Here is a 26225-nt window from a genome sequence, read left to right as displayed (position 1 = left end):
GCTGTCCATGAACCAGCAGAAGATTTAGCGGTTCTTTTGACAGATGCTCTTGGCGAGGTGAGTGTGGAAGCATTGGTTGGATGTGAAGGATGTAATAGAGCATCTTTGGTCTGTTATACTTCTATGTGAAGGTTTACAGTATCTGAAAACATGAGATCAGTGTAATTATTTAGCATCATGTACAGAACCAGAAACATTGGCACACTATTATTTGGTTGGGTGTTATGACTGTGATGTTTATTGTGGCTGTAAGATTGACATGTTAAGTAGTTGAGCAGTTGTGGAGTTACGGGGGGTGCGCCCTGTAAAGCGCCCTGTAGTAGAAGAAAAATATTTAAAAAATGTCTGTCAACCAAACAGAAATCTTTATTATAATAAGCTTGGATGCATTATTGGGAGATTTTCATGTAAATTTTGTTTTCTATAAAGCATGATTTTTTTAAAAATAGAATTATTAATATATTTTTTTTTAGTAATAATCTTAAGGCTACAGCTATAGAAGCTGATGTGATGTGTACAAAGAACAGAATGGACTGGTTGGGGATGTTGCAGTTCTTTATAATGTAGATGTTGTTTTTTGGATGTTGAGATTTATAAAGCAGATATGAAAAATATTAATCAGGGTTTGGAAAATGCCATAAATTCTGTTTAACCTCTATTCTGCATTCAGTATGGAACAGCACTTGTTCTTTAATATAGCTAAACACAAACATCTGCCAGTGGTCTTATGCTTAGCATAGAACTGAACTTGTAAATTTTCTTTAAAGTTGAAAGAAAACGAGCGAGCATGCTTTTTTGTTAAAAAGCGTTTAAACCAAGCAGCCATGTAGGGCTGACTTAGTCACGCAGAAAAGACCTACTGGTGAGCCTTATCACCTGCTACATCAGTCCAGCACCTACCCCTTCACGCTGATGACCAGTACTGGCAGACTAGCAAAGAGGGTTATTAGCAAGTATCAGTCAAGGGATGAATAAATGAGTGAGCAGTACCTGAATATAAATGCTTTTATTATTTCATCATTATGCTTTATTGTATCTGAATAAGCTGGGATACATAAGCAGACTCAATATTTGGGTTCCCTATGAACTCAAAGACATTCACATGATGGAGTGTATAAACATCTGCGATATGCTCATTACATCCTCTTTTTGAAGGCTGATATTTAATGATGAGAAGTGGATTGTTTACAACAATGTGGTGCGCAAACTGTCTTGATAACATTGTGATGATTTGCCTTAAAGCAGACATCCTCTAGAGAAAGGTTATGCTCTCAATGTGTGGGTTTTAAAGGGTGCCATGTTTTTCAAGTTCCTACCAAAGAACCAAACAATTTGAATGTGTACTGTCGTCAATTGGACAGCTTGAATGAACCCATCATCCAGAAACGTCCAGCCCTCATTAATTATAAAAGAGTCATGTTCCATTATGACAACATGAGACTACACAACACAAGTTTGATCACCTGTCAAAAGTTATTGGAGCTTGGATGGGATATGTTGTCACACCCACCATACTTGCCTGACTTTGCGCCATTAGACTTTGACTTGCTTCGCTCACTTCAAAACTCCTTATATGGTATAACCTTCAGTTGAGATGAGGCTGTTATTGAGCATCTTGTTCAATTTTTCACTGATAAAGACAGGTCCTTCTATGGAAGAGGAATTATAAAAAATATCATGACTTTTTCTACAATCTAATATACAGTCAAATCTTGCTACTATGCCACCTACCGGGACCGAGCAAAGTGGCATAGTAGCGAGAGTGGCATAGTAGTGAGGGTTCGTAAAAACGGCTTTATTTGTTCAAGTTACCCATCAGTCCAAAGCTGGGGTGGGCAATTAATTTTCCCAAGGGGCCGCATGAGAAATTGGGATGGTTTTAGAGGGCCGGACTAATATAGTTAACTCAGTTTTACCCAATACTATATGTATAGTATATATAGTGGCGGGTGGGCCGGTCAGAGACAGGAGGCCTTTGCCCAGGTCTGGTCCAAAGCTCTCAAGAATCGTGGGCTTCGCTAGCTGTCTCCTCTCATTCTCCCCCTCACCTCTTCATCCTCCACCCCTCCCAACCACATCCGCGCACCTGCATCCTGTCGCTAGTCGACCCCCTCACACCTTCCCTCTGTCACGTGGCTGTCACCCGGCCAGCGACCACCCGACCCCCACATTGCCAGCCTCCACCCTCCCTGTGTGCGTGCTATGTTCCATCCCCTAACTGCGATGCCCCACACTACCATACAGTATAATAATCGAGCACTGCGCGGAATTTTACAACTTGTGTCTTTTAACAGTCACACAAAAGTGGCATAGTAGCGAGAGTAGGGGGTGGCATAGTAAATTTTTTTTTTAATTTATAGTCGGGACCGAGCAAAGGTGGCATAATACCGAGAGTGGCATAGTACCGGGGTGGCATAGTAGCAAGATTTGACTGTATCTCTGTTCTTTTTATTTCCTAATTTTGATGAGTGGAATAGAACTTCATAGGTATTTGAAAAAGCTTATTTTTTCAGAAACCTGAAGAAAGCACAGAACTAGCACCAGGAATGAAGAAGCACTGAAATGGTTCTACACTGACCCTCAGGGAGAAATGCAAGGTGGGTTAACCTTTAAAGTCTGGGGAAGATGTTGCCATGCAGTTATTGTTTAAGATGGATTATTTCGTATGATCTCTGGTTTTGTGTAAGAATAAATGCTCGTAAAACAGCAGAAGTTAAAAGAAATGTGCATCTTGAATTTTTTTCTTTGCTGGTTATTAAATAAATGTCACAAAAAATGTTAAAATTACATGCACTTTGCAGTAAACTATTATAGTCTGAAGGTATGAGAAATATTTTTGTAAGAAAAAGTTTCTCAAGGGCATTAGAAATTTGTCTGATATGTGTATTTTAAAACAATTATGTCAGTAATGAAAATGCTCACATTATGTAGAAGAGCTAGACAGTATTTCCACCAAAGGACTAAACAATACATTTGGATCTGCAGGACCATTCAGTGCAGAAGAAATGGCCCAGTGGTTCAGCGCTGGCTATTTCACAATGAACCTGCTAGTGAAGCGAAGGTGTGACCAGCAGTTTCAGCCATTAGGTGAGGATTGACATTTTCAACATATTATCCATTTCAAAGGATGGATTTATATGTTGGTTACATGTATTTTGTGATTTTCCGTAAATTTTAGCATCAAAAATATTATGGTGAGTGGTGACACAAGTCATTTTCAAAAGACTCTTTTCCAGTTCAAATCTTTCTCTGTGCAAAAACAAGGCAAATGGTTTTCCTTCAGTCTGCTCCTGCACTACGAGTTGTACTGAAAATATATCTAGAAAGTGTATAAGAATGCATAGAAAATAATTAAGAAGGAATAAGTTTTCATACTTTCTTAAATGATCCATCGTTGATCAAACAGCTGGTCACCTTGGTATATATGAGGCCAACTGGTGATAGTCTTTTCCTAGAACCTGAAGAGTACATTTCTTATTTACCAACACTATAGTTTTCCCTGTAAACTTCCTGTATTTGTAGCACTATGCTCAGAAACTGTAACAAGTACAATGTCAGCCTGCAAAAGGCTAGCATATACCAATTGCAATATGGTTTTTTTTTTTGGGGGGGGGCGCTAGTGTAATAAGGTGTGCTCTGTCAATACAAAACAATCATAGCATCAAATTTTACTTTTAGTGAAGACAATTTAAGTAAATTAAAAAGAAAATAATGACATCAATACATTGAAAAATAAAAAAGAGGGTTAAAAGGCATTTTTTTAAAGCAATGTTTGCAGTTGGGAAAATAAGTTTTGCAGGATTTTAGGAGACATGAAAATGCCCCTCTACCTCAGAAATAAAGCTGGTTTTGCCCTAAACACATTACAGTTCCAACCTAGCAGAAGAAGACATAGAGTGCGGTAACAGAATTCAGCAGAAAAATGATACAATAAAAATTTAAGGTGCCAGACAATAATGAGGCTAAAATGTAAAAGCGATCTTGTGTTTGTTCAGGGTTCAGCTAATTTTTTGCTTTTGGTAATTGTTGTGTGTGCAGTGGAAAAGAGTAGCTTGCACAATTTCAGCAGTGGCTAACTACTTGTGAAGTTTAGTGGCTAGTGTAGAACATGTACATTCAAAAATAGCAGACTGAAGTAAACCGTAGGTTGCAAAACCCTTTTTTTTCCCTAGAGAAGCTGGGACAGTAAATCATACTGCAGTTGGAAATCTAATAAAATCCAATGCAGACGTGTGATTTGGCCATCAAAAGAGGATGTGAAGTGAGTTGAATAAAATGAATGGAAAACAAAGGGTATTTAGCATAGGTGGAAGAAATAGGTTCCAAAGGTGGGCTAGCCAAAAAAGAAAATTTTAAAATATAAACCCTATGCAGATATGTGGGCCTAGTGGCAATATAGAGAAACCAGAACTGGTGCCTTTCTTTAAAAAATAATCCCCTCATTTAGCAACCAAAACAGAAATAGGCTTCTTTTTTGCCTGTGAGGTCATCAAACCTATGTTAACAAACTTTACAAATTACAGTCTGCGGAAAAGGTATGCACATGGAGGAATAGAAAACTGAAAATTTACTTAATGTTTGTTGTATGTGGCTAAAAAGTCTAGATTTGTTCTGTTAGCTACCCACCGCAAGGTTTTGCACATGCAACAGTGGTTTTCAGATGTACATTTATGGTGATATGGGAGTCAACGTCTGTCTTTGTGGACACCAAACACATATTGGACAAACTGAAGATCTTTTAAGGAATTCATCACTTTGACTGCAGCTGTTGTTTGGATGCATGGAATGGCTAAACTGTTGTGACATTATTTACCATTATGAACAGAGTTTTGCTGGGCTTGCAAATTACAGGTTCAGATCACAACTTTAAGTAAGATAACAAACAAGTATATTTTTGTTGCTGATATTTACCAAATATATTAAATATGCCCACCTTTCCAGAATTAGTATAAAATGTTTATCCCCTGAGCTTTTGATATGCATGTTATCTGTATGTGAAGAGAGTTTTTGTTGTTTTCAGGAGAGCTCATCAAGAGGTGGGGACGTGTTCCTTTCTTGCCTGGTGCTGCACCACCTCCTGTTGTAGTAAGTTAGATAGTGAAGTTCTTTGAAACACAAAATATTATTTCCACTGTGATCATTTCATATGTTAAATAGGGTTTTATAGATATATATTTTTTAACTTTTCTCTTTTTGTTCTAAAAAGTATAAACCTACTTTAAAGGGCAACAAGAGTGCTCAGGAAAAAAATCTCTGGAAATAGAGCATAAAGTATTACAAAAAACATATTCTGGTGCTATTTTATGACGAAGAGACGTGAAAAATGTTTAATGCTTTTTTCTTGATCACACCTTAATTTTTTGAGAAAACAGAAAGTGATGAAAGGGTAGTATTTCTAAATATAGTGTAGATAATGTCTACAAATGCCAGTGAAATCTAGATCTCTGTTTTGTTTAAACGTTCTGTGTGAACTTCGTCCCCACACTGTAATCAAGAATTTGCTTAAAATATTTCAAAAGCGATGGTTATCCTGTCACTTATACAGTACATGCAAGTCTTGAACTTTCAGTAAAGCGAAGAAATCTTCCTACAGCAGTGCCAACTATACAAAAGTATGAGCTGTTAAAACCAGCTATGATTGCTGGTAAGAAACAAAGGTCAAGCAAAAACAAAGATCAAGCACCAGATAAGCAGCATCGATACTTTCTACACCTTTCTGGCCTACAAGTAACATTGTGATGCACTCACAAACACATCAGTTCTATCCCTAACCAGCACAAAACTGACAGTGAGGGCACCGTTGATGTGCATGCTCACAACAGCTAAAAAGAAGAATTGAGGGTGACAAACAAACGTATGAGGACCGTAAACAGGAACACATGCGATTAAATTTTGCATGCAGTTAAAGGAGGAAGAAATATGTTTTTACATCAGTGAATATGTGTAAAACTTTTATGTTATTTTGAGTGGTAAGAAAGTCATTATCAGCAGTTGTAACTAAAAAATAAAATTGCTATGCTAGAAATAACCTTCTAATGAAAATGTTACACGAGTTTATCGTAGATAAACACACATTTGAATTGTGTTTATATTTTATTAACAATAATACGTGGAAAAATTAACTCAAATGCATCCGCTTAATAGACAATAATAATAATAATACAGTGTAAAGTGCAATGATCGTGATTGTTTCCCATTAAATTTTGATCAGGAGAAGATTTTCTTACCAGTCTGTAAAGTGAACTCCATTTTGGACCTTTTTATTTTTTCAACTTCAGTCAGAGCATCTAAATAGAGTTCAAATCTTTAGGCCTGTATTCCAAAATCAGCCGTTTCATTTTCTGGAGTGGGGGGTGAATCGTTTCTTGAACACCATAATCTGAGCGATGTTTCTTCATCTAACTTGAAGACATGCATAGATTTGCTGGAATCGCTGTTACAAATACTACTTATACACAACAGAACTCTCCATTATAGAGAGTGATTTTCTTCTTTCCTACTGGCAGGTGAGAATGCCGATGTGTGAAGACTTGTATCTTGAAAATTAAGCATAGTTATGTACTCATATTTTGGGAATTATTTGGTTTAAGAGAAACTTAACCTGATGATAAAGAAAAAACATTGCACTCGTGTTGCCCTTTAAGAATTTTTAATGAAGGGTTGTAAAGTTAGAGAGAAAAAGAATGTTCGGAATCCCTAAAGAAATGCATTCAAATCAACCACCCCCACCCACACTACAATCAGACAGCAAGTGTAAGAACTATGTTGAAAGACTGATAGTAGGTATGGACATAAATGTATATATCTTTTTATCTTTCCATGAAAAGTCTGTTAGTATAAGAAAAAAAAGTATTTTATATGCCATTTATATTGTGCTTTGAATACAGCAGTGGGGTTTGAGGGGATGACAGAGTTTTCTTTTAATTTTGTACTTTGTAATGTTATGTTTAACACAATCATTGAATGTCTTGCAAGCACTCTCCTTTGGTGATATCGGAGCCCACAGAAACTGTTGCCCAGCCACTTCCCTTGCACCTGCCTGAAATCACATCTATGGCCCCACTTCAGCCTGCATTGCCTGTTGTCACCTCTACTCACACATCAAATCTGACACTGCCTCAGGGACCAGGAATAGGGCCAGATCAATTGCTGGTGCAACAGCATCTTCTGCTTCGCAACCAACTCCTTCAGCAACAGCTGGTCAGGTGGGTTTTGCCTTTTGCCTTGTAAAGCAAGATATTCCCCTACCTACTGTCACACCTTCTCCGGTCATGTTGGGGTGTTGGGGGAAAATGTTTGAGGCTTTAAGTGTGGGACCATATGTCCAACAAAATTTTTGAACTGGATATCTGAAGCTGGAGAGAATGTTGATTGACAGATTGTGAGGAGGAGAAAGACTGATAAAAGTTTGTCCCCCCGCCCCACCACGCACACAAACACACAAAAAGAATTATCATGTGGTGTGTTGAATGGCATAGCTTGGGGAAATATTGAGTTTTTTAGCTAATATAATTTTTAACTTATTCGATACGCCCGGGTTCAACGAGGTCAGATTCCCCTCGTACACATGGAAATTCACCAATTTAAAAAAAATCATAAAAAATTAACTGTAAGAGATAGAAAAAAATTTTCAACTAATAATAAGAGATCAAACTGTGTGAAACAAAAGTGTTTACATTTGAATCCTGCATGAACAGTCACTTATTTGTCCAAAGCAAATTAGGTGTAATTGAATTTTTTACAAATTTTCACACAGGGTTGCACAGGATATATCATGCTAGCACAAGCTACATCTCCAGGAATCACACGTTGATAACCGCATATAAACTTGAAATGAATAAACATTGTTCTTGTCCAAAAAAAAAATTCAGATTGATGCATTTAATAATATTATCGGTACGCTAAGAAGGTACAGCTTCGCAAAAACAAATCACTACGGAGCACAGAGTGCCCGCGAAGCAAATTTTCACCGGTGTTTTAAAAAAGAAATTATATCTGTTAAACTGCAAAAAAGACAAATATATGTGATACGCCATTTAAAAGAGCATTTTAAAAACATTTGCAGGGTGTTCAGGGCTTCTGCTTATGCAAAAAATTGCTTACAGTATGCATTAAAAGTTCAGAGGACCCCTTCAATTTTCGTCGATGGGGTCCCATTCAAATATGGACGAAGAACAACTTAAAAATCTGAAGAAAGGGTCCATGGGACCCCAAAGAATTTAGCCTTATCAGAAGCCCTGGTGTTAATTTCAAGAATTATAGGTTCTGATTTGTAGTAAACTCACATCAAAGATAGTAACTGTATGGGGCAAAGAAATCAACCTGAGTGGAAGGCCACATGTCAGAAATTAAGAAAAACATTTTTACATAATATATACAAGCATAAAGGACCAAACATGATCATATTTTATTAGAATATACATTAGAATTTAAATATTTCATACTGTTTTCTTCTCATTTCTGTTGTTTGAGTACAAATCCACGTGAAATCGAGTAACCCCCCAACGAATGTCTATGGCGCTCAAATAAACAAAACATAGAGTGGAATTTACACGAGGTAACACCCGATTGACCTTTTCACCCTTTAAAGGGAAGTAATCATTGGAGGAACAAGTCTTAAAGGTTCCCATGTTTTCTCCCTTATGTATTCGTTCATTTACGCACAGGCTTACCCTTAACTGGTTACTGCAGTGTTGCGTCCCTGGGCGGCGGGAACGTCCAACTTTATTCTAGCCGTTTTACCGTCCGCAGGCAGCTGAAACGTATCCACCGTGTTAAGGGTTAGCATATTGTCTATTTGATTCTGTGTCTAACAAATGTATAAACTGCAAACAACAGCAGTTGAAAAAAAGTTAAATCACAGAAAAACTTGCATGATCTCTGGAAGAAAATTTTTCTTAACCAGTATTGTTGCACATTTGTTATTTGTGCGTACTTGTATATTCATCTTATGCAGGCAGATACAGATGCAAGCACTGGCACATCTGCAGCTACAAGAACAAGAGGGTTTTAAAACATTGGATCCAGTGCAGCAGCAGCACCTGAACTTACAAATCCTGCAGTCACATCCTCTCCTGCTTCACCAGGTTCAGCAACTGCAGCAAGCACAGCAACTCCAGGTGTCACAGGGTCAACCACAAGCCACAATTCCAGTCCAGCCTATATCTCAGCATGTCCATTCCCAGCAGTAAGTGTTGTAATCACACGTAACATTGAAATAAACTTTTGGATGGCTGAGGTTGCTAGAAGTTAGAAGACTGACAAGAACTTTGATTCATGTGTAAACCTAATATATGTAACATGAAATAAAAATTGTCAGCAAAAAATGAAACTGAAAATATCTGAAGATGATGATTTTGTTAAGAGAATAACAGCAAAAAGCTGTTTTGCTGATGAAGAGTATAAATCAGAGCCGATAATTAACTTGGTCCTCTTTGCCGTGTGTAGACCTAGCACAGACATGGATCTGTCCTTGCCATCTCCCAGTTTTCAGCGGTCTATTTCTCAACCAGCAGCATCCACAGAACGACAAGGCGACATGACTTCTATATGGGGCACAGTTTCCACAGCAGGTATGCATTTTGAGGTGTTGGTGGAAATAAGAGGAAAAATGTTTTGTCATATCTACATTTCAAGTGTTATCTTTCAAACTATTTTCATTTTACACAAAGGATGATTCTCCAGGGAATCAGCGATATGGCTGGATTCAAATGGAAAATCATGTCTCTTGATGTACGTTCTCTCAAATAGTTCACCAACACAGATGAGCAACTATGACTGTTAACTCCTTTATTCCTGACGGGGGGTGTGTGGCCTGTGTGGCACCAGTTTTTGTGCCAGGTGGTGAACATCATTTTTGACATCTTGATTTAAACAAAAGCTGTTGTAGTGCTATAGCACACATTTGTTTTTTTACAGGGGCATGGTCACAGCCAGGGAGTGTGTGGGACTTGGAAAATGATGGTGCGTCCTCTCTACCTAAAGCTGATATAGCTGACATCGAAAAACTTCGACAGGTGAGAAAATGATGTTTTTTTTTAATTTTTATTATTGTTTAGAAAATTACAGTTTTCATCTTTGCCTTATATCTGATAGCTTGATCATTAAAAAAAATGTCCGCGGACCACTCTTTGAGAACCACTGCTTTAGCAGACTATATTATGGTTTAAGTGGTTGCTAAATGTGTTTTAGGAAAAAGAAACGGAGTTGGCAAGACTGGCAGAAGAAGAGCGGAGACGTCAAGAAGAGATTCAGAAGCAGCAAGAGGAGCTTAGACGACAGCAGGAAGAACTGCAAAGAGAACGGGAGCAGGTGCTGAGGGAAAAGGAAGAACTAGAGAGGCAGAAACAGATGGAGCTGCAGGTTTGACAAAGCTTTTAGTAGTACCATTATTGTGAAAAGAGACTTATATTTTCTGCTGCGCTTTGTTACATAAAGGTTAGGGTTAGTGTTTGGATGTATCAGCTGAAAGATTTCATGTCCTTTAAGTTTTGTTTGATAAAAGTGAAATAATTTACAACAAACTTAATCAGATTTTTCATATTTAATTAGACATAAACGAATCCTATGAAGACTGAGTTATAATTTAAAAGTTTTTTTTTTTTCGTCTGTTGATTTTGTTGATGGTGCATGTATCTATAAGTCATTGAAATGCTATAAAATTCATGAATGTCATTTAGACCATTGTCTCAATAATGCATGTATCCACAAAATTCTTTGAAATTCAGTGAAATACTAAAAATACTAGAAAGTCTATGTTTATCATGTAGATCATTATTTCTGCATCACAGAAATTGGGAGGATTATAAATCATAGCAATTTATATTTGATTTGCTGTAACTTTTTAAGAAGTGAGCTTTACACAGTAGGATTGTTTTAGCATAGTCTTACAGAAAACTTGTCACTTGCAGTTAATGCACGTTCTAATATTGCTGCATGCACTGTAATGTTCAGGATTTCTAAAGAATGTATAAAAGTGGTAAATCATTCATGAAAAGTCTGTGTTTCTGTTCTGTTAAATCAAAGGAATACATTGTCACTATTGCTGCTATTGCTGCATGCTTCAAAAATTAAATTCAACTTGCAGAAGTGCATCATCAGTGTTTAAAAGTTATCTCTTCCCAGGGAGACATTCCATGAAATTTAATAAAGTGGAGTGGTGGGCGTAGTATGTTAAAGATTCTTGAAAGAAAGATTTTTGTATTTGCTTATTCCCATATTGTCCTTCAAAAAGCTCCAGAAGTCTTAATCTGTTGACAGCGATTAGAGGAGGCACGTAGACAACATGAAGAAAGGCAACGACTAGAGGAGGTGCGTAGACAACATGAGGAAGAACAGAAGAGAAGGGAATTGGAAGAGGCTGAAAAGCGTAGATGGGCAGAAGAGGAAGAAAAAAAGAGACTTCATGAAGAACAAAGAAGAAAAGAAGAAGAAAAGAAGCGGTTAGAAGAAGTTCGGTGGCAGGAGGACAAGCGAAAACAAGAGGAGCTTCGGTATGGCTGTCATCTGTTGTTACAAAACTATTATTTGTACTTGATAATGATAAGCATTCACTTTGCTATGTAATATCTAGAGTAGCCTCAGTGTCTCTAGAACTTTAAGGTGTGGAGACTTGTAGGACTACTTTTTGTGCACATTTTATGATCTTTTTTTGTAACTGGAAGCTTTTGTCGGCCGTTGTGGCAGATGAAATTCTTTTGTTGTCATTACACTTCCTTTTTTTTAGGTCCTTATTTTTTTCATTGCTTTGTTTTTTTAATATATATATTTTTGCATTTTGCCTTTGCTTTATGTCTTCTCTCATTTGTGTTCAAACAACATTGTTTGCGCTACTAGAACTCCATACATTTGTATGACCTTAGTTTCACAGTCAACAGTCTAATTCCATAGTAGCTGTAAACAACTCCTGATGCTCTCATGCGTAATTGAAGCTACCCTTCTGGATTTTTGCATTGCCGGGGATTACAGTTATTGCAGAAACAAAATAACTAAAATCCAGTATAGTAATAGGAACATTAAACTTGAAGGAAAACAGAAATCACCTTTCATTTTTGTTTGCTTGTCTACAAATGATTAAATAAACATGGAATAAGAACTACCTTGGAATTAGTTTTCTCAAGATAAAAGGTTGGTCATCCTGAGGGTAAACAGGTTTAGCTATGTTTTTATATTTGCTACTTACTTTCTGATCATAGTTTTTGAAATTTGGTGTGTGCTGAGAACATTGCTTCTTTGGGTGGTTTGAGTGTCAAGTAGTGTGGCTTTCTAACAGATTTGTTGATCTGAAAGGGATGTATAAATTGTGGCTTACAATAGAAACTTTAATTTAAGCATAAACAATATAGCATAGGAATAAAGAATGCCTCTCATGCAGTCGGAAGGCAGACGAGGAACTGGCATTACAGGAACTCAAGAGGCAGGAAGAAATGCGGCAACAGGAAGAGGCTGAACGGCAACGGCAGCAAATGGAGATCCAGAAAAAACAGGTATAATGTGTAAGCAACTTGTCGTCAAAATCTCTTGTGCATTCATATGATCATATGCAGTAAGCATGGTTCAGAATAGAAAGGTGAAAATTATTTGCATAACTGACAAAGAATCATTATCAATCAAAGAATAATGAGTCACTCCAGACTCGTACATCACATTTTTACCAAGTTTCACATTCTTTACATTCTTGCTTCAAATCCTCAACAGTAGCCCACTTCCTGCAGGACTGTTCAACCCATCAGAAACTAAACACTGATGAAAGAAAAGATCCTCAGATCATTACAGTGTCTGCAGCACACAGCAGACTTTGTAAGAGCCTCTGGAGTTGTTGTCTAAGCATTCAAAGAAGTAATGTGACTGGATTGCTAGACTTATCAAACTTCTTGTCATCACAGTTGAGAAATGTTGCACCATGAATAAAGTGCCTTCATCACTGCATATATTACTACTCCCCCCCCCCCCAATTATCATCCAGAAAACATCTGATTGTGTCTAATGTCTATATTTGCAGCAAGAATTCCAGAAGCAGCAACAAGAGGCACTTAGAAGGCTACAGCAGCAGCAGAGGGAGCAGTTAGCTGATATTCAGGTAAGAGGCTAGTTCTCACAGATCATTGCCTTTTGCTGGATCACTATCAGAAAGTAGTCTGCTATCAAATGTCATGACTGCCATTGTACATCATGAAATGGGTGTGGTTTTTTGGTGATTTTTATTTTATGTGAATAGATCAATTTTTTTTAATAGTGGGGGGGTTAAGGTTGGATGTTTTCAAACACAAGGGACCACCCTTTATAATGCAGTTTGTTACAGTCTCTTGACAAATCATGATATCAAGGCAGTTGAACACGTGTTTCAGTAGCTCTGTTTGGAAGCTGTATGATTTTTATATTTGTGCTGATTGCTATGTGTTAGAGGTTAGTGTCATTTTTAAGTGCCTTTATTGTGCAATAATAATATGTTATGGTGCTTGTGACAAGTCACTGTGCCAGACATGCAGGCACTGCAGTCATTTATCTTTTGTGATTGCCTGGGACTGAAACTGAGATATATGAATTGATGGATATGCTTATGTTGACAGCTACCTCCTACAGCCAACTGGGCAAGGCAACAGCAGCAGGCAGGGGGACCACAGCAGTCACTGACAGAAATACAACAAGAGGAGCAAAAGAGACAGCAGCAGTTAGAAGTAAGATAACTTCACTGCCTCATTTCCTTGTTTGGGTAAAAGGTAGATGAGCTCCTGACTTCTGTGTATGTTTGTGTGTTTGAGAACAAGTGTTGTACATATGTTTGAAGAAGACAGAGACAATCACAAGCAGAGATGCATGTATACTGAGCATATGATAATATGAGTGTGCAACTTGTATGATTGCAACTGGCCATATTATCTTTGATTATTATACAACCGGTTTTATTAGAATCAAAACATGCATGGTCTTGAGTGAAGGAGATATCAGAATGATTTGTTTCAGAGGAATAAATAATTTTTTTATCTTATTTTTCATGCTGTTGCTATGTGGGTTGCATCAACACTGTGCAAATACATGAGTGGTGGTGTTGGGTTTGGAACATGTAATTTTGTAAATGCATTCATTTATCCCTTGACTAGTGTTGATGAACATGCTGACCTACCAGTACTAGTAGGTTGGGAGGAGTGTTGGGTGGGAACAACTAGATAGATGCAGTGCTCACAAGGCTTGCCACTTAGGTCTGTTGAGTGATGGTGAGCAGATCCTGAGCAGAGCCACCATACTGCATAGCAAACATAGAGAGGTCATGTTGCAAAGGTGGAAATGGAAGCAGCAAAGTGAAACTACTCAAATATGAAAAAAAAAAAATTAAGTTTTGTGCTGGGGAAACATTACTTCTACCACAAGCAGTGTTTGTTGAACCTGCCAGTAAGGACAGATGCTTTTCTTGATATTATAGTTAAAGAGACAGCAGATGCTGAGACTGCAGGCTGAGCAGTTGGCACAACAGCAACTACAGCACCAGCACCAGCAGCAGCAACAAAAATCTTGGGCCAGCAGTGCGTAAGTAAACATGGATTTGTAATCTCATGGCTGGAAAACCTTTTAGAAGAGAGCAGTTGAACTGAAATACAATTGTGAAATTTTGTAGGCAGCATTTAAATACTGTGCATCATTCTGTATATTAGCTTTAAATGCTTATTCATATCTTCCTTAAGCAGGGGTATCATGTAGGCAATAGAACAGTTCAAGAAAAATGTGTGGGTTTTTGTTGCTCTGTAATGCATTAGCTTGCATTATGTCTTAAATTTTCACGGCCATTAATTACAGCGCTGTGCCCCAGTCTGCTAGAATTAAAACACTAGCAGAAATTCAGGAAGAGCAGGCCAAACAACTCCAAGAGGAACAAGAGAAAATAACACAGCAACAGCAGCACCACCAACAGCAGCAGCAGCAGCAGCAGCAAACCAAGGTAAATTCTTTATCCCTTTAAACTAGCTCAAGATTGGGTTCTTTTTATTGCCAAGTTTGGGTGGAGGTGAAACATCCCCTGTGTACATGTGACCTGCCACCACGAAATGAGTCGTAACTCGTGCACATCTGTTTGGTGGCCCAGAAAAGTGATTAGGGTCAGCATTGTGCTGTTTCACTTTTGTGAGAATGAATTTCTTGGTCATGAAACAAAAAGACATTGTTGTAATAAAATAGATGTGAGAATTAGTCTTAAAATAGGTTTTAACCAAGGTACCCTACAGCGATCAGAAGGATTTCTGTAGGAAAATGATGAAATTCAAATGATGTTATTATATCTCTGTCAGAACCCCATCATATTATACCTTATCGGAGAGCTTCTAGTCTATATTTTCATTTTCTGTAATATTAAACATAAGATCTGTCTGCATAGTTTTATGAGTATGCAATTCTTGTCATAATTTTGTTATTATCCAATGGGATAATCAAATAGTGATGTTGATTTTAATGAGACAAAAAACACACTAAGCGATTGGCTGACAGGAAGGTGACTCGTTGCTGCAGATCTTTCTTCACACTTACAAAGCACTGTGTAGATCGAGAGAATGGCAAAAAATTATCTTACTAATTATTATTATCTTAAAGCCAGGCATGGCTTGAAATTTAAGATTTGCAAGATGTATATAATATTTGATTTGCCATAGATTGAAACTTAAAAAACAAAATTTGTGACTTGATGCAATTGGTTGCTATGGAAATGATCCAAATTGGTGCCCAAACAAATAATTTTAAAAGCTTATAATTTTATTAAACTCAGTATTATTTTTGTAATAGTTACTTGAAAGAAAGATCTACATTTTGCTGAGAAATTTAGATTGCTTACATTCACACACTCAAAATTAAAAAAACTGTTTATATGAATGTGACTTTTGTGGGTGCAGTGAAAGTTTGATATTTTCACCATTAAATTTGTAGAGATTTTATAATCAACTTTGTTCCTTCTTCCCTCTGTCTTATGTGGATGATATCTGGTAATGTCCAATTCATCATATCTGTGTAAATCCTGTTGTAATGTGTTATTCTTCATTCATTGCACAGAACATGGGCCTGTCTATGGCAGCTGTCTGGGGTTCTGGTGAGCCCAAATTTAACCTTGGTTCAGCTGCTTGGGGTGGCGGCTCTGTTTGGGGTTCAGAAACATCAATGAGTCTGTGGGGAAGCAGCTATAATAGCACACAGCCTACACCAGTCTCAAGCAATGCATCAGTGGCCAAGAAATCGGGGAAAGAAAGGTAAGGTTGGCACACCATCCTAACCAGCTGTTTTTAGCGTGCCATTTATTTAGATGGACAGTAATAGCAATCTTTCAGCGGAGAACAGATAAAGTTTTGCAAGGAATGTATATAGCAAGTTTTGATTGACAATGATCTGTAGTTTGTCATATAGTTTTTGTTGCTCACAGGACAAACGATAATAATTATCATTCATTATATACAAATAAGTAAAAAAAAATTACATTCAAGGCAATTACAGGCATATATCTGGGCACTTACAAAAGCCCCAGAAAGAATTCACCACAAAGCGAAGCATGCTGATTTTGTTTTTATGTTTTTATTTTGTTTTTATGTCAGAATCGATGTATTCAGATTCACATTTCACTTGTATCATGCAGCACCTCCCAGTCTTCAGATTTTCCCGCACTGATTAATCGGAAGTCCAGCAGCAAGAGCCAGTCTAACAATAAACCACAGCCCACAAAAGCTATGAAAGAAGAGGTATGCTTTGAACGTATTTGCGCTCGGCATAAAAATGAAATGTCTCAAAATGTAAATGTCAATTGTTCCAGCAGGTTGATGGTTTGCTTTCAGCTTTAGAGTCATGAGGAACAGGCGTATACTAAATGTCATATTATGCCTGCACTGTGAATCTAGTGTTTATGGTTGTTAAAAATGATTGGTGTGCAAGGTGGTCTCATAAAATTAGTAACCGTCATATCTCCAATATGAGTTAGTACTGACTTAGAGCTGGCCAGAGTTACTGATGTCAGTCACTCACACCCTATGAGATGTCCCGCTTAACTTTCTGCCAATTCTGCTTTAAAGTTGAATCCCCAACTGTTTAAAGGAGGCCAGACGTCTGTGATTAGCCTTACCTATAGTATTTGAGCGCTGTCTCACACTATCCCATCCAATACACCTGGTCGGCCATTTTTTTATTTGTTGTTTTTATGATTTGCATCAAATTTGCATTCATCCTGCTAAGCGGCATTCAAAGCTCTTTAAGAAATGCACTTTTTTTTAAACAATACCAGTCCACTTCAAATAACTCAACTAAACTCATTCAATACAGACAAAAGAACTTGGTAACACTATACACTCATAACATTCATACAAAGTAAAGAAACTGCCCAATTTGACTTCTCTGGAAATGTTTTTCTTGATCTTTTTCAGGAAGCTGTGCAACGATTATTTCAACAGCCTGCACAGAAAAAAGATGACTTCACTGTGTGGTGTGAAGCTTTCTTACAGGGCATGGATGTCACTGTCGACAGTACGTTTGTGTTTTGTTTGTGCGGTGGTGGTGGGAAATTAGATAAAGGGAAAGGCAAACACTGATGACTGAAGATTTTAAGAGAATTTACAGTTTTTTCTTTAGCATAATATTTAGACTTTTCCATACATAGAAACAGATTAACAGCAAGAAAGAAATAACATAGTTTGATTCTATTAATAATAATTATTTGCCAGATTTTGTACATATGCACATGCAAGAGAGGCAATCTGTTAAAATAATTGTTTGATTTCATTACCGTTACCAGTTCACTTGACTGTTAGGAGCTTGAAGGCTACAGCAATTTAAATGAATTATTGTCCTAATGAATAGAATTAGCAGTCCTGGCTTCCAGGCTTCCTTGCTTCCACTGAATCCAGGTGCATCTGCCCCTGATTACAAAAAAATTTGGCTTTTGATAAAATTTATCTTTTTACAGCATCTTGAAATATATTTTTTTGTTTTTGAAATTTTCAGTTGAAACTTTTGTGTCCTTCCTTCAAGCCGTTGAATCTCCATATGAAGTAAGTGTAGTTTTGTCTTAGGAATCTTTTGATCAACATTTTTCAGTAACCCCTCACAACAACCCATACCCTCACCCCCCTTTTTTTAATGCCTATTTTTCATTACACTTAAAGGCCTATACTTCATAAGAATTTAGCAGTCTCTTAGAGTCGCCACAGGTCCATCCAGTTTACATTAACACTTTTTTTTATATTTATGCAATAATTAGGTGATACTTATGTAAAATACTTATCAGAGCATTGGTGAGCAATCTGTAGATGCAGACACTTGAACTTTTCTCAGATCTTCCAGTGGTTAGGTATTTAGAATCTTGAAGATCATGATGGGTGAGATGAGTTATTTCATGCCTGTTCCCCAAAGAAGACGCTTTAAACATAGTATATTTACCAAGAATTGCAACACATGGAGATGATAGAAAAGTTGTTGATAAAATGTTAAACAGCTTGCAAATACATGCATACACAAATATGAGGTCTCAGGTTAAAAAGAGAAGGAAAAACTTTTTCTGAATTTTGTAAGCAGCTATTGCTCCTAGTAGAGGTTTATTATTACAGTTGTGACTTGAGAAATGAACCAAAACTTCTATTTTTTAACTTGTATAATAATGTTTTTGATAATAATTCTATGTCTGTAGTTTCTAAGAGTAATGCTAATTCTCACTAACTTTTTAATGTTTTAAGATTGACAAAGTGTTGCTTCATATTTTTGTGCTAGAATGAAAGTGTTAAAGAAGGGTTAAAAGTGTGTTTTGCTATGCAGGTTCATGACTATGTTCGCAACTACCTCGGAGAAGGTAAAGATGCCAAAGAGTTTGCTAAGCAGTTTCTTGAGAAGCGCAGCCAGTTCAAAAATAAGGCTCGAATGGAAAAACGACAGGAAGAGGTAACATCTTACCCCACCCACTTAGATTTTTCAGTTGCAATTTTTGTTGACAACAATAGAATTAGACCATGAACTAAATTTAATTTTTCTGAATTTAATGCTTCAAAAGCAATATCGGATAAAGCTTCGTAGAAAATGTATCGTTCAAGAGAAAGCATCTGGTAAAAAGTGAATTAAGAAATTGAGGTTTATTTTTTTTTCATTATTAGGAAGCCTTTTGTCCATGTTTAATATCTTATTTCAGCAATAAATGCTTATGTAACAGAACTTATATTCTGTCAAATCAGATTTTGTTGATGTAAAAGATGATTTATAAAGCAGGAAACTTAAGATTTTGATTTAAAACATATGGAAGAGGAAGTAAGAAAAGTCTGTTTAACCAGGAGAGCATATGGGGTCCAGCACCAGCAGTTACTCCTCGTGAAGCTCGTCGCCTGCCTCAGCAAGCTCCTCTGGAACAGAACCATGGTGACGGTAGTAAAGCGAAAAACAAAAAGAAGAAGAAAATGCAAAAAATGGATGGCAGCAATCTTTTGAGCTTCACTGTGGAAAAGGACCCAAACAGAAAAAATGCTGGTGAAATTGCAAGCCTTGATTGAATGAATGACACGATTAGAAGATGCATGGATGATCAGCAGTATGTTTATGTGAGAAAGAGGAGGGGGGGTGAGAATGCAGAAATAAGATCTGAAGGGTGGATGCTGAGGGAGGAGAGACAGCTGAAGTGTGTTCATGGAGAGAAGCCTGTGTAAAGCCAGGATGCCTCTGGTGAATGAGCTAAAGTTTGGAACAAGGTGAAAAGTGCCTCAGGTATAACAGCTTGATTAAAGGTGCACGACAGCTGATGGAAGAGTGCATGAAGGATGATACAAAATCTTAAACCGGTAAATCTTCATTAGGGGAGCTCTAGTTTTAAGTGATCAAGTATTGGAAGTCTGGCATTGTGTAGGGGTCATTTGTTGATGGAAAACTTGGTCATCTTTCCTCATTCTTTTTATTGATGCTTCTGCCATGCTGCTGATCATCGCACAAGTGCTGTACATGCAAATCTTGTACTTGTGTTGATTAGTAATGATGCATGTGAGATTGCATGAGAGGAAAATGTGGGTAGGAACACTATTTGAGGTATGGTTGTCATTGAAAAGAGCTAAAATCGTATACATGATATGAGAAAAACCTTTGAAAAAGTGTGGTGACATTGTTGTACATCATGAATATAATTAATGGGTGGGCATAAATTCACTGGGAAGGGCTGGACTGATTTGAAAGCGCAGGTAAAGATGTTTTTCAACTTTTTAACAACCCAGGTATATGAAAATGCAGCACTATGGCGATAATGTCCTTGGAAAGGTTTTTGAGATTCAGAGATGAAGCACACTGTTTATGTAATGTAGAAAAAGCAGGGCAGTTGACATGCATACACTAGCATCTCAGTAAAGGGGATATTTAGGTAGTGTACACAGCAGATAAAACCCAAGAAAAGTCTTTTTAGGTGTTCTGTGAACCAGCAATGTAAGCAGTTGGGAATTGGATGGTTGAAACAGGAAGAGAGCCAAATGTGAACAGGTTCTAAACTAGAAGCAGAGTGTACACAGGAAGTAGAAAACACATTTTCATCACACTTGTGTTTCCCTTGCATTAAGATGCTTGGTGAACACTTAGCTATGGTATGTAACAGCTGGCAGATTGCATTGCAAAACTGAATCACTTGACAGAATATCTGTTGGCCTCTTTCATGATGTGGATGATCTATTGTTAATGTGTTCTGCATGGATATAAGTAATTTTGAGTTACTGGATATAGTCCAATACTTCTCAGGCATATTTTTATTTGTATGACAACATGGCAGTGCTCTTTTAAAGTTTGGTTTGACCTATAATTCTGCTCATCAATTATCCTATTCTGGCAGCAAATCTTTCATTTGGTAAACACCAATAAATGCTAATGAGCAGAGAAAAATTCCATATCCATATTTTGTCACCAGTACTCTAGCTGCCATGCAATTTGTAGCGAAGGAGAGCACAGGAATATTCCCAAGTACCTCACTGTATGTGTTAATCTGAAACTACATACCATTTCCTGTACCTCTCCAGTACAGCATATGTTCGCAACAATAGCACCAAAAGTGATGTGCCTTTGGCGTCAGTAATATTTTACATGTTGCAATATTTCCAATACTACAATGTTTAAGTTGTTTTGCTATCAAGCCTGTTACCTATCCCCTACCACAAACTAGTTACAAGAAAGATCAGTGTTAATCAGGGCTAGTAGTCATATTGTTAAGGAAAGGATGTCATTAGTAGGTAATATACCATTCATTTTTCCTGACAATTGTGTACTTTCCTGCTTCCTGGCAACCCTATGGGCTTCACTTGTTAATAGGTCAGAGATTACCATTTTACAGGGAGTGCATATTAGATTTATATCTGATTTGAAATATGAAAGGAAATCAAACATTGCATTTCGTTCTAAATTTTCAGGCATAGTGGCCAGCAACACGACTTAGTCAATATATATATATCCTTAATTTTGGGGGTTAAAGTTTGTGTCTAAATGTTTATGCTAGGAAATTGACCTAGGCACAGCTTCAGTCTAACACTTGAAATGGAGTGCAGGATTTTTTTGTTTTTAATGACTGGAAAAAGCTTTGAATTTTTTTCAGTTTGCAAGATATTTGAAAATTTAGGTAAATACCCCACATTCCATTTTCCAGAGAAAACCCTGTGGATCATGCCAGAAAGGCTTTTCAGCCAGTATGTGGACCATTCCACAAAGGCTTTTCAGCTGGTATGAATACAGTTGCTACCTTTTTGGCCAGGATGCATGTAGCCTGCTACCAGCTGATAATTACAGAAACTGAGGAGTAACAATTACAGAAGAACTAGCAGACAATGAGGAGGAATTTATTATTGCGGCATGTGCATTGTGTATTGTGCAAAATGCATTGGCTGAAGAGAAGTATTGGATCTTAACGAAAGCATCTCCATTAAATTTTGTTATAGAGGTGTCGGAACTGAGGTGAGAACCCTTTCTGGTGTGATCCATAAACATGACCATACACAGAAAAAGGTCAAACTCATGACACCACATTTGTACACTGATATTTCTAATTAACATATGCTCCTATTTGCTGAAACTATGATAGCATGAGCTTATTCATGGGTGGTCTAGATAACTGGAGTGTAAGGTGACCAGACGTTTTGGGGGCAAAAGCGGGACACGTGCCGATGATGGTGTCGTCACCGTCAAAGAACGCCGAAAAAAGGGGGGGGGGCGCTGTGGGGGGGGCCTTTCCTCTGACTTTGCCGGATGCGAAGCAGCATACGACGGTATTCAGATTTTTAAAGACAACCGGGACATTTGATGGACTTTGCCAGAAAGCGGGACATTGGGCGTCCAGCCCGATGAGCAGGTGGGACACAAGGTCAAAAGCAAGACTGTCCCGCCTAATGCGGGACGTCTGGTCACCTTACTGGAGTGTGTATGTGCATAGTGATTATACACATTTATTTCAAGAATGAGAATGAGGACATTGACTCATCTTTGGTAAATACCATCTGAGCCATGTAAGCTTTACCCCGTCATTTGAAAATTTGCACCCCACTAGGCCTTTAATGCTGGGGCTGGGTATTTTCATTTGTGAGATATAGGTGTATGACAGATCGACTGGCTACACACAAGCCAATATGTTGCCTTAGGTGCTGACACTTACAGTCTGTGCTGCTCATGACACTACCACACAACTATCCTTCCTTTCACATATTATATCCTTTCCCTTTGGCCACCATCACAAACCAAGGGTTTACCCCCTTTTTAATACTAATGCTATTTAGCATTGACAAAAATGGTTTTTAGCCTGGATGATAGTGTGCCTGAATGTAATTTTTCATTAATGATAGCAGTTTTGGTCAGGTGTAAAACATGACTTTTTGCATGGTTTAGTACTGCTGTGATTAAAATTTGAATTTTCAGAGAGTGATAAGCCTAAAACAGCATGGTGAGACAATGTTGCCAGTAAGATGATTAACAATTAGTAATCACAACCTGAGGTCCTAAATGAATTAAGTTTGTCAGATCTTGGTGTTGATTTGACAGTGGTACCTGGGCAGATCTCTGTGCAGATGTTTATATTCATGCAAGAACGAATGTCTTGATTCAGGGTGTGTGCACACTTGTGTATACGTTGTTTACATTCTTGTGTCTAATTGAAAATGTGTATACATTTGTGCTCATGTGGTGAATGTTTCTGTGGCTCTCCGTATGTATGCACCTTGGATACATCGCCTACCTATAGCATATAAGAGAATTTTTTCAGTTAACAGATCTACATTTACCTTTAACAAAGGAGGTGACAATATTCTTGCATACATTTTTGCCCTAGTACAATGTCCTGATGGTATCAACTTTAAAGATAATGAGGATATTGTCTGTTTTACAGATGCTACAGCAGCCCAACCACACAACTGTTCTGTGATAAACTGTACATAAAAAGTCAGCACCTCCATTTTCCTGTATTTTCATGCTTATGGTCTCTGTCTTTCTGAAATATGTATCATTTGATTTTCTACATATACTTCTTCCTCTGTGACCTGAACACTGCAAGAGAGCTGGTCTCATACTGTCTCTTCCAGCTTCTGCTTTTATTTCTTTAGATTTTTCTCTCTCATTCAGTTTTTGCAGATTGCGTCCGTTACTGTCAGCTTGTCTTAGTTGAGTTAGTTTACTGGTTCAATTGTTGCTGCGTTCTTTTAGTCTGTGAACTATGTGTGCAGATGGTTGTAGGATGGTAAAGCAGACAGGCTTTTACAGAGGAACATTTCTGTTTGTGAATTATGTGTGCAGATGGTTAAGCAGGCAGGCTTTTACAGAGCTACCTTGCTATGGCACCTGGATGCCCTGATGTTTGCTGGAATGCTGTGGCTGTGATGTTTTTATGTCTGTTTTTTAAAAATGTGTACCAACTGGTCATTGTACCTATAGTTCACACACTTTACATTTGATAAATGAACTAAGTGAAGTTGACTGCCCATTATCTCCAGTCTGATTAAAAGAGTATAACTTTTTTTTTAAGCTGTTAAAAAGTTTTATGTGAATATAATGCAGCTGTCATTCATGAAAAAATACCAAAAATTGCTATTAAAGTGACATTTAGCAAAGAAAACTGCACAACATAGCTTGGTAGTGGAATAGTTTGTTAGTAGCATGGACGGAAGAAGCTCCTGCTGAAGAAATAAGATTTCTATGCATTTTTTTTTAATTTTATGCTTTAATATTTAAATTCTTGATACTTTTTGATTGCATGCATAAGAGTGGTCACATGCTGCCATCGGATTAAAAACTAAACAGCCTTGTGCATGTATGAATGCCAGTACCTGAGGTGTAGAATTGATTGCAGCATCCCAGGGTTTTCTTTTTTGTTTTTACTTGGTTTGTTTTCCTTAAAGATTTTAAGCGTTTTGAGTATGACAGTTGTGTTTTAAACCTGACAAATAATGAGTTGTGATTTGAGAAAAAACACAAGCATGAATGTATATAGTATGAATGGGTGGTAGTGCTAGTGTTTGGGGATTTTTTTTCCACAGATGCTGCCATGCTAAATCAGCTAAAATTACAGATTTTGTTATTGTATGCATTTGTAAGTGTATGCAGTCATGATGGTTTGAAATGTCTACAGTAGCCAGCTCAGTAAGGATGGTTTGGTTGCCATTTTTTTCAGAGACAGTTTTTAAGATTAAGTAGTTTGGTATACTATGGTACCAAAGCAAAATTAGGATTCACCATATAATAACTTTAAAATGAAGTTTAAAGGACAATGTTAAAGTTGGCATGGTTACCGAGTATCAGTATTTGTGGCTGGCTGCATTCTTGGATGATGGGACTTGCATGTTTGCTAGTGTATATGTAGACTGTAAGAGTCATTTATCAGTCTTTCCATGAATTTTTATCGTGAAAATTCAAGGGGTGTGTGTGTGTGGTTGGAGTGGGAGGGGGATGTAGGGAGAAGGGTGGTGATGCATCTTTGAGGTGGCATGGATTCCCATGACATTATCTGGCAAAAAGATTGTGAAAATGTTATACTTAAAGTGTTCAAATGCAAGTTTGTTTTTTTTTGCATGTGTAAACAATAAAGTGCCAAGTTATTTTCACACATTTAGAATCTTCTTTGTGTGATGTGATTGAACAGGGTTTGGTATTACGCACATAATAATAAAGGAGGCAGCTATGAAATGCAATTCATGTGATGTAATTTACAAAAATTACCAAATCGTGTGTTTACAACTATACATTTTCTGCTGAAAAGCCTTTTCATTGCCATGATGATCATACATTTATATGTTTGTTCGTTGAGGGTTGATAATGACAATAACTTTAAGAATTTATTTTAGGAGGCTGTGGTTCTATCCGCAGGCAGCTGGTGAGGCCAGTCCATGCTAGAAATGTTCTCCCATATGGAATGGCATGGTACTTGTAGGCTCGAGTTCTCTTTCTGCCCTTGAAACATGCGTACCTTCCGCTTCACAAGCCCCTTTGGTGAAGTTGCTACACCAGTCCAGGCGGTCAATGCTGAGGAAATCCTTATACCGCTCCATCAGCTAACGTCCTGCCACAGTTCTCTAAAGATAAGAAGCTGTTTTGGCAGACAACGCGCCCCACCCATCTTGCTTGGACATTCAACAGGAGGAGGCAGGTGTTGGGAACACTAGTCTGCCTCGGGACTTCCGTGTCAAGGTTCATAGACAATGGCAGTGGAACATCACATGGAGGTGCTTATCTTCTTGCGAAGCTCTCTGATGTTAAGTCTCGGCAAGCCAATACAACGAACGTGACTAAACCGGAAGTATTGTACACACCTGCCTCGTTTTAGTAGTTAACTGGGAAAAAAATTTGTTGGCCAGCAGTCCAGTAATACAAGTTTGTGGTTCCAGCTAAACTGCTTCAGCAGTGTGTGGATTATACAAAGAGCCTGCGCCTGCGCAGTGGGAGAAGTAAAGTTGATTCTCATGTAGCTGGAGATCGTGACACTGGTGCTAGTGGTATCTCCATCTCCTGAAGCACCATCCCACCAGGAGCTTTGGGCAGACGTCTCTTCTCGCCACCCCTGACGCCAGTGGTGTTACTATCGTCCAAGGCAGGCATGAGTGGCCACATCTCTCCGTGTCCACCCCCACAACAATGACTAATTACTTATTGCTTGGTGGTAACAAAGGCAGCACTGACTGAAGCAAGTCTACCTCAGCTTCGTGTTCACTTTTTTTGACAGTCTCATCAACCGTCTTATCCAGGGTAGGTTGGAGCATGACATTTTAGTGGTGCTACTGATGGTCAGTCTGAAGTTT

The 26225-nt window shown here is 37.8% G+C and overlaps 1 protein-coding gene across 2 annotated transcripts; it reads left to right on the top strand.

The window, feature by feature from the left end:
* Positions 1–25038, top strand: LOC112557279 (GRB10-interacting GYF protein 2-like). 2 transcript variants are annotated; one of them, XM_025227035.1, is made up of 22 exons: positions 1–57; positions 2514–2597; positions 2986–3087; positions 5021–5085; positions 6976–7205; positions 8957–9187; positions 9448–9572; positions 9919–10016; positions 10192–10362; positions 11260–11492; positions 12374–12485; positions 13001–13078; positions 13569–13676; positions 14420–14523; positions 14791–14932; positions 16030–16223; positions 16604–16706; positions 17382–17481; positions 17959–18005; positions 18766–18888; positions 19272–19464; positions 23731–25038. In XM_025227035.1, exons 2-22 carry the CDS (start codon positions 2591–2593, stop codon positions 23736–23738), a joined length of 2574 nt encoding a protein of 857 aa, XP_025082820.1. In that variant the 5' UTR covers positions 1–57; positions 2514–2590; the 3' UTR covers positions 23739–25038. The 2 variants fall into 2 exon arrangements, with proteins under 2 accessions (XP_025082820.1, XP_025082819.1); XM_025227034.1 differs by having other exon boundaries at positions 19272–25038.
* The last annotated feature ends 1187 nt before the right edge of the window (positions 25039–26225 follow it).

This window comes from Pomacea canaliculata, linkage group LG2, assembly GCF_003073045.1.
Source record: "Pomacea canaliculata isolate SZHN2017 linkage group LG2, ASM307304v1, whole genome shotgun sequence".
Lineage (NCBI taxonomy): Eukaryota > Metazoa > Mollusca > Gastropoda > Architaenioglossa > Ampullariidae > Pomacea > Pomacea canaliculata.
This window is presented reverse-complemented; position numbering and strand designations above follow the sequence as displayed.

Excerpts from the sequence above, each read along its gene's own strand:
- LOC112557279 (XM_025227034.1), top strand. Across the intron at positions 7,206-8,956 it reads CTTCAGCAACAGCTGGTCAG|GCAGATACAGATGCAAGCAC; the intron begins GTGGGTTTTGCC and ends CATCTTATGCAG. Across the intron at positions 13,079-13,568 it reads AGCAGTTAGCTGATATTCAG|CTACCTCCTACAGCCAACTG; the intron begins GTAAGAGGCTAG and ends TTATGTTGACAG.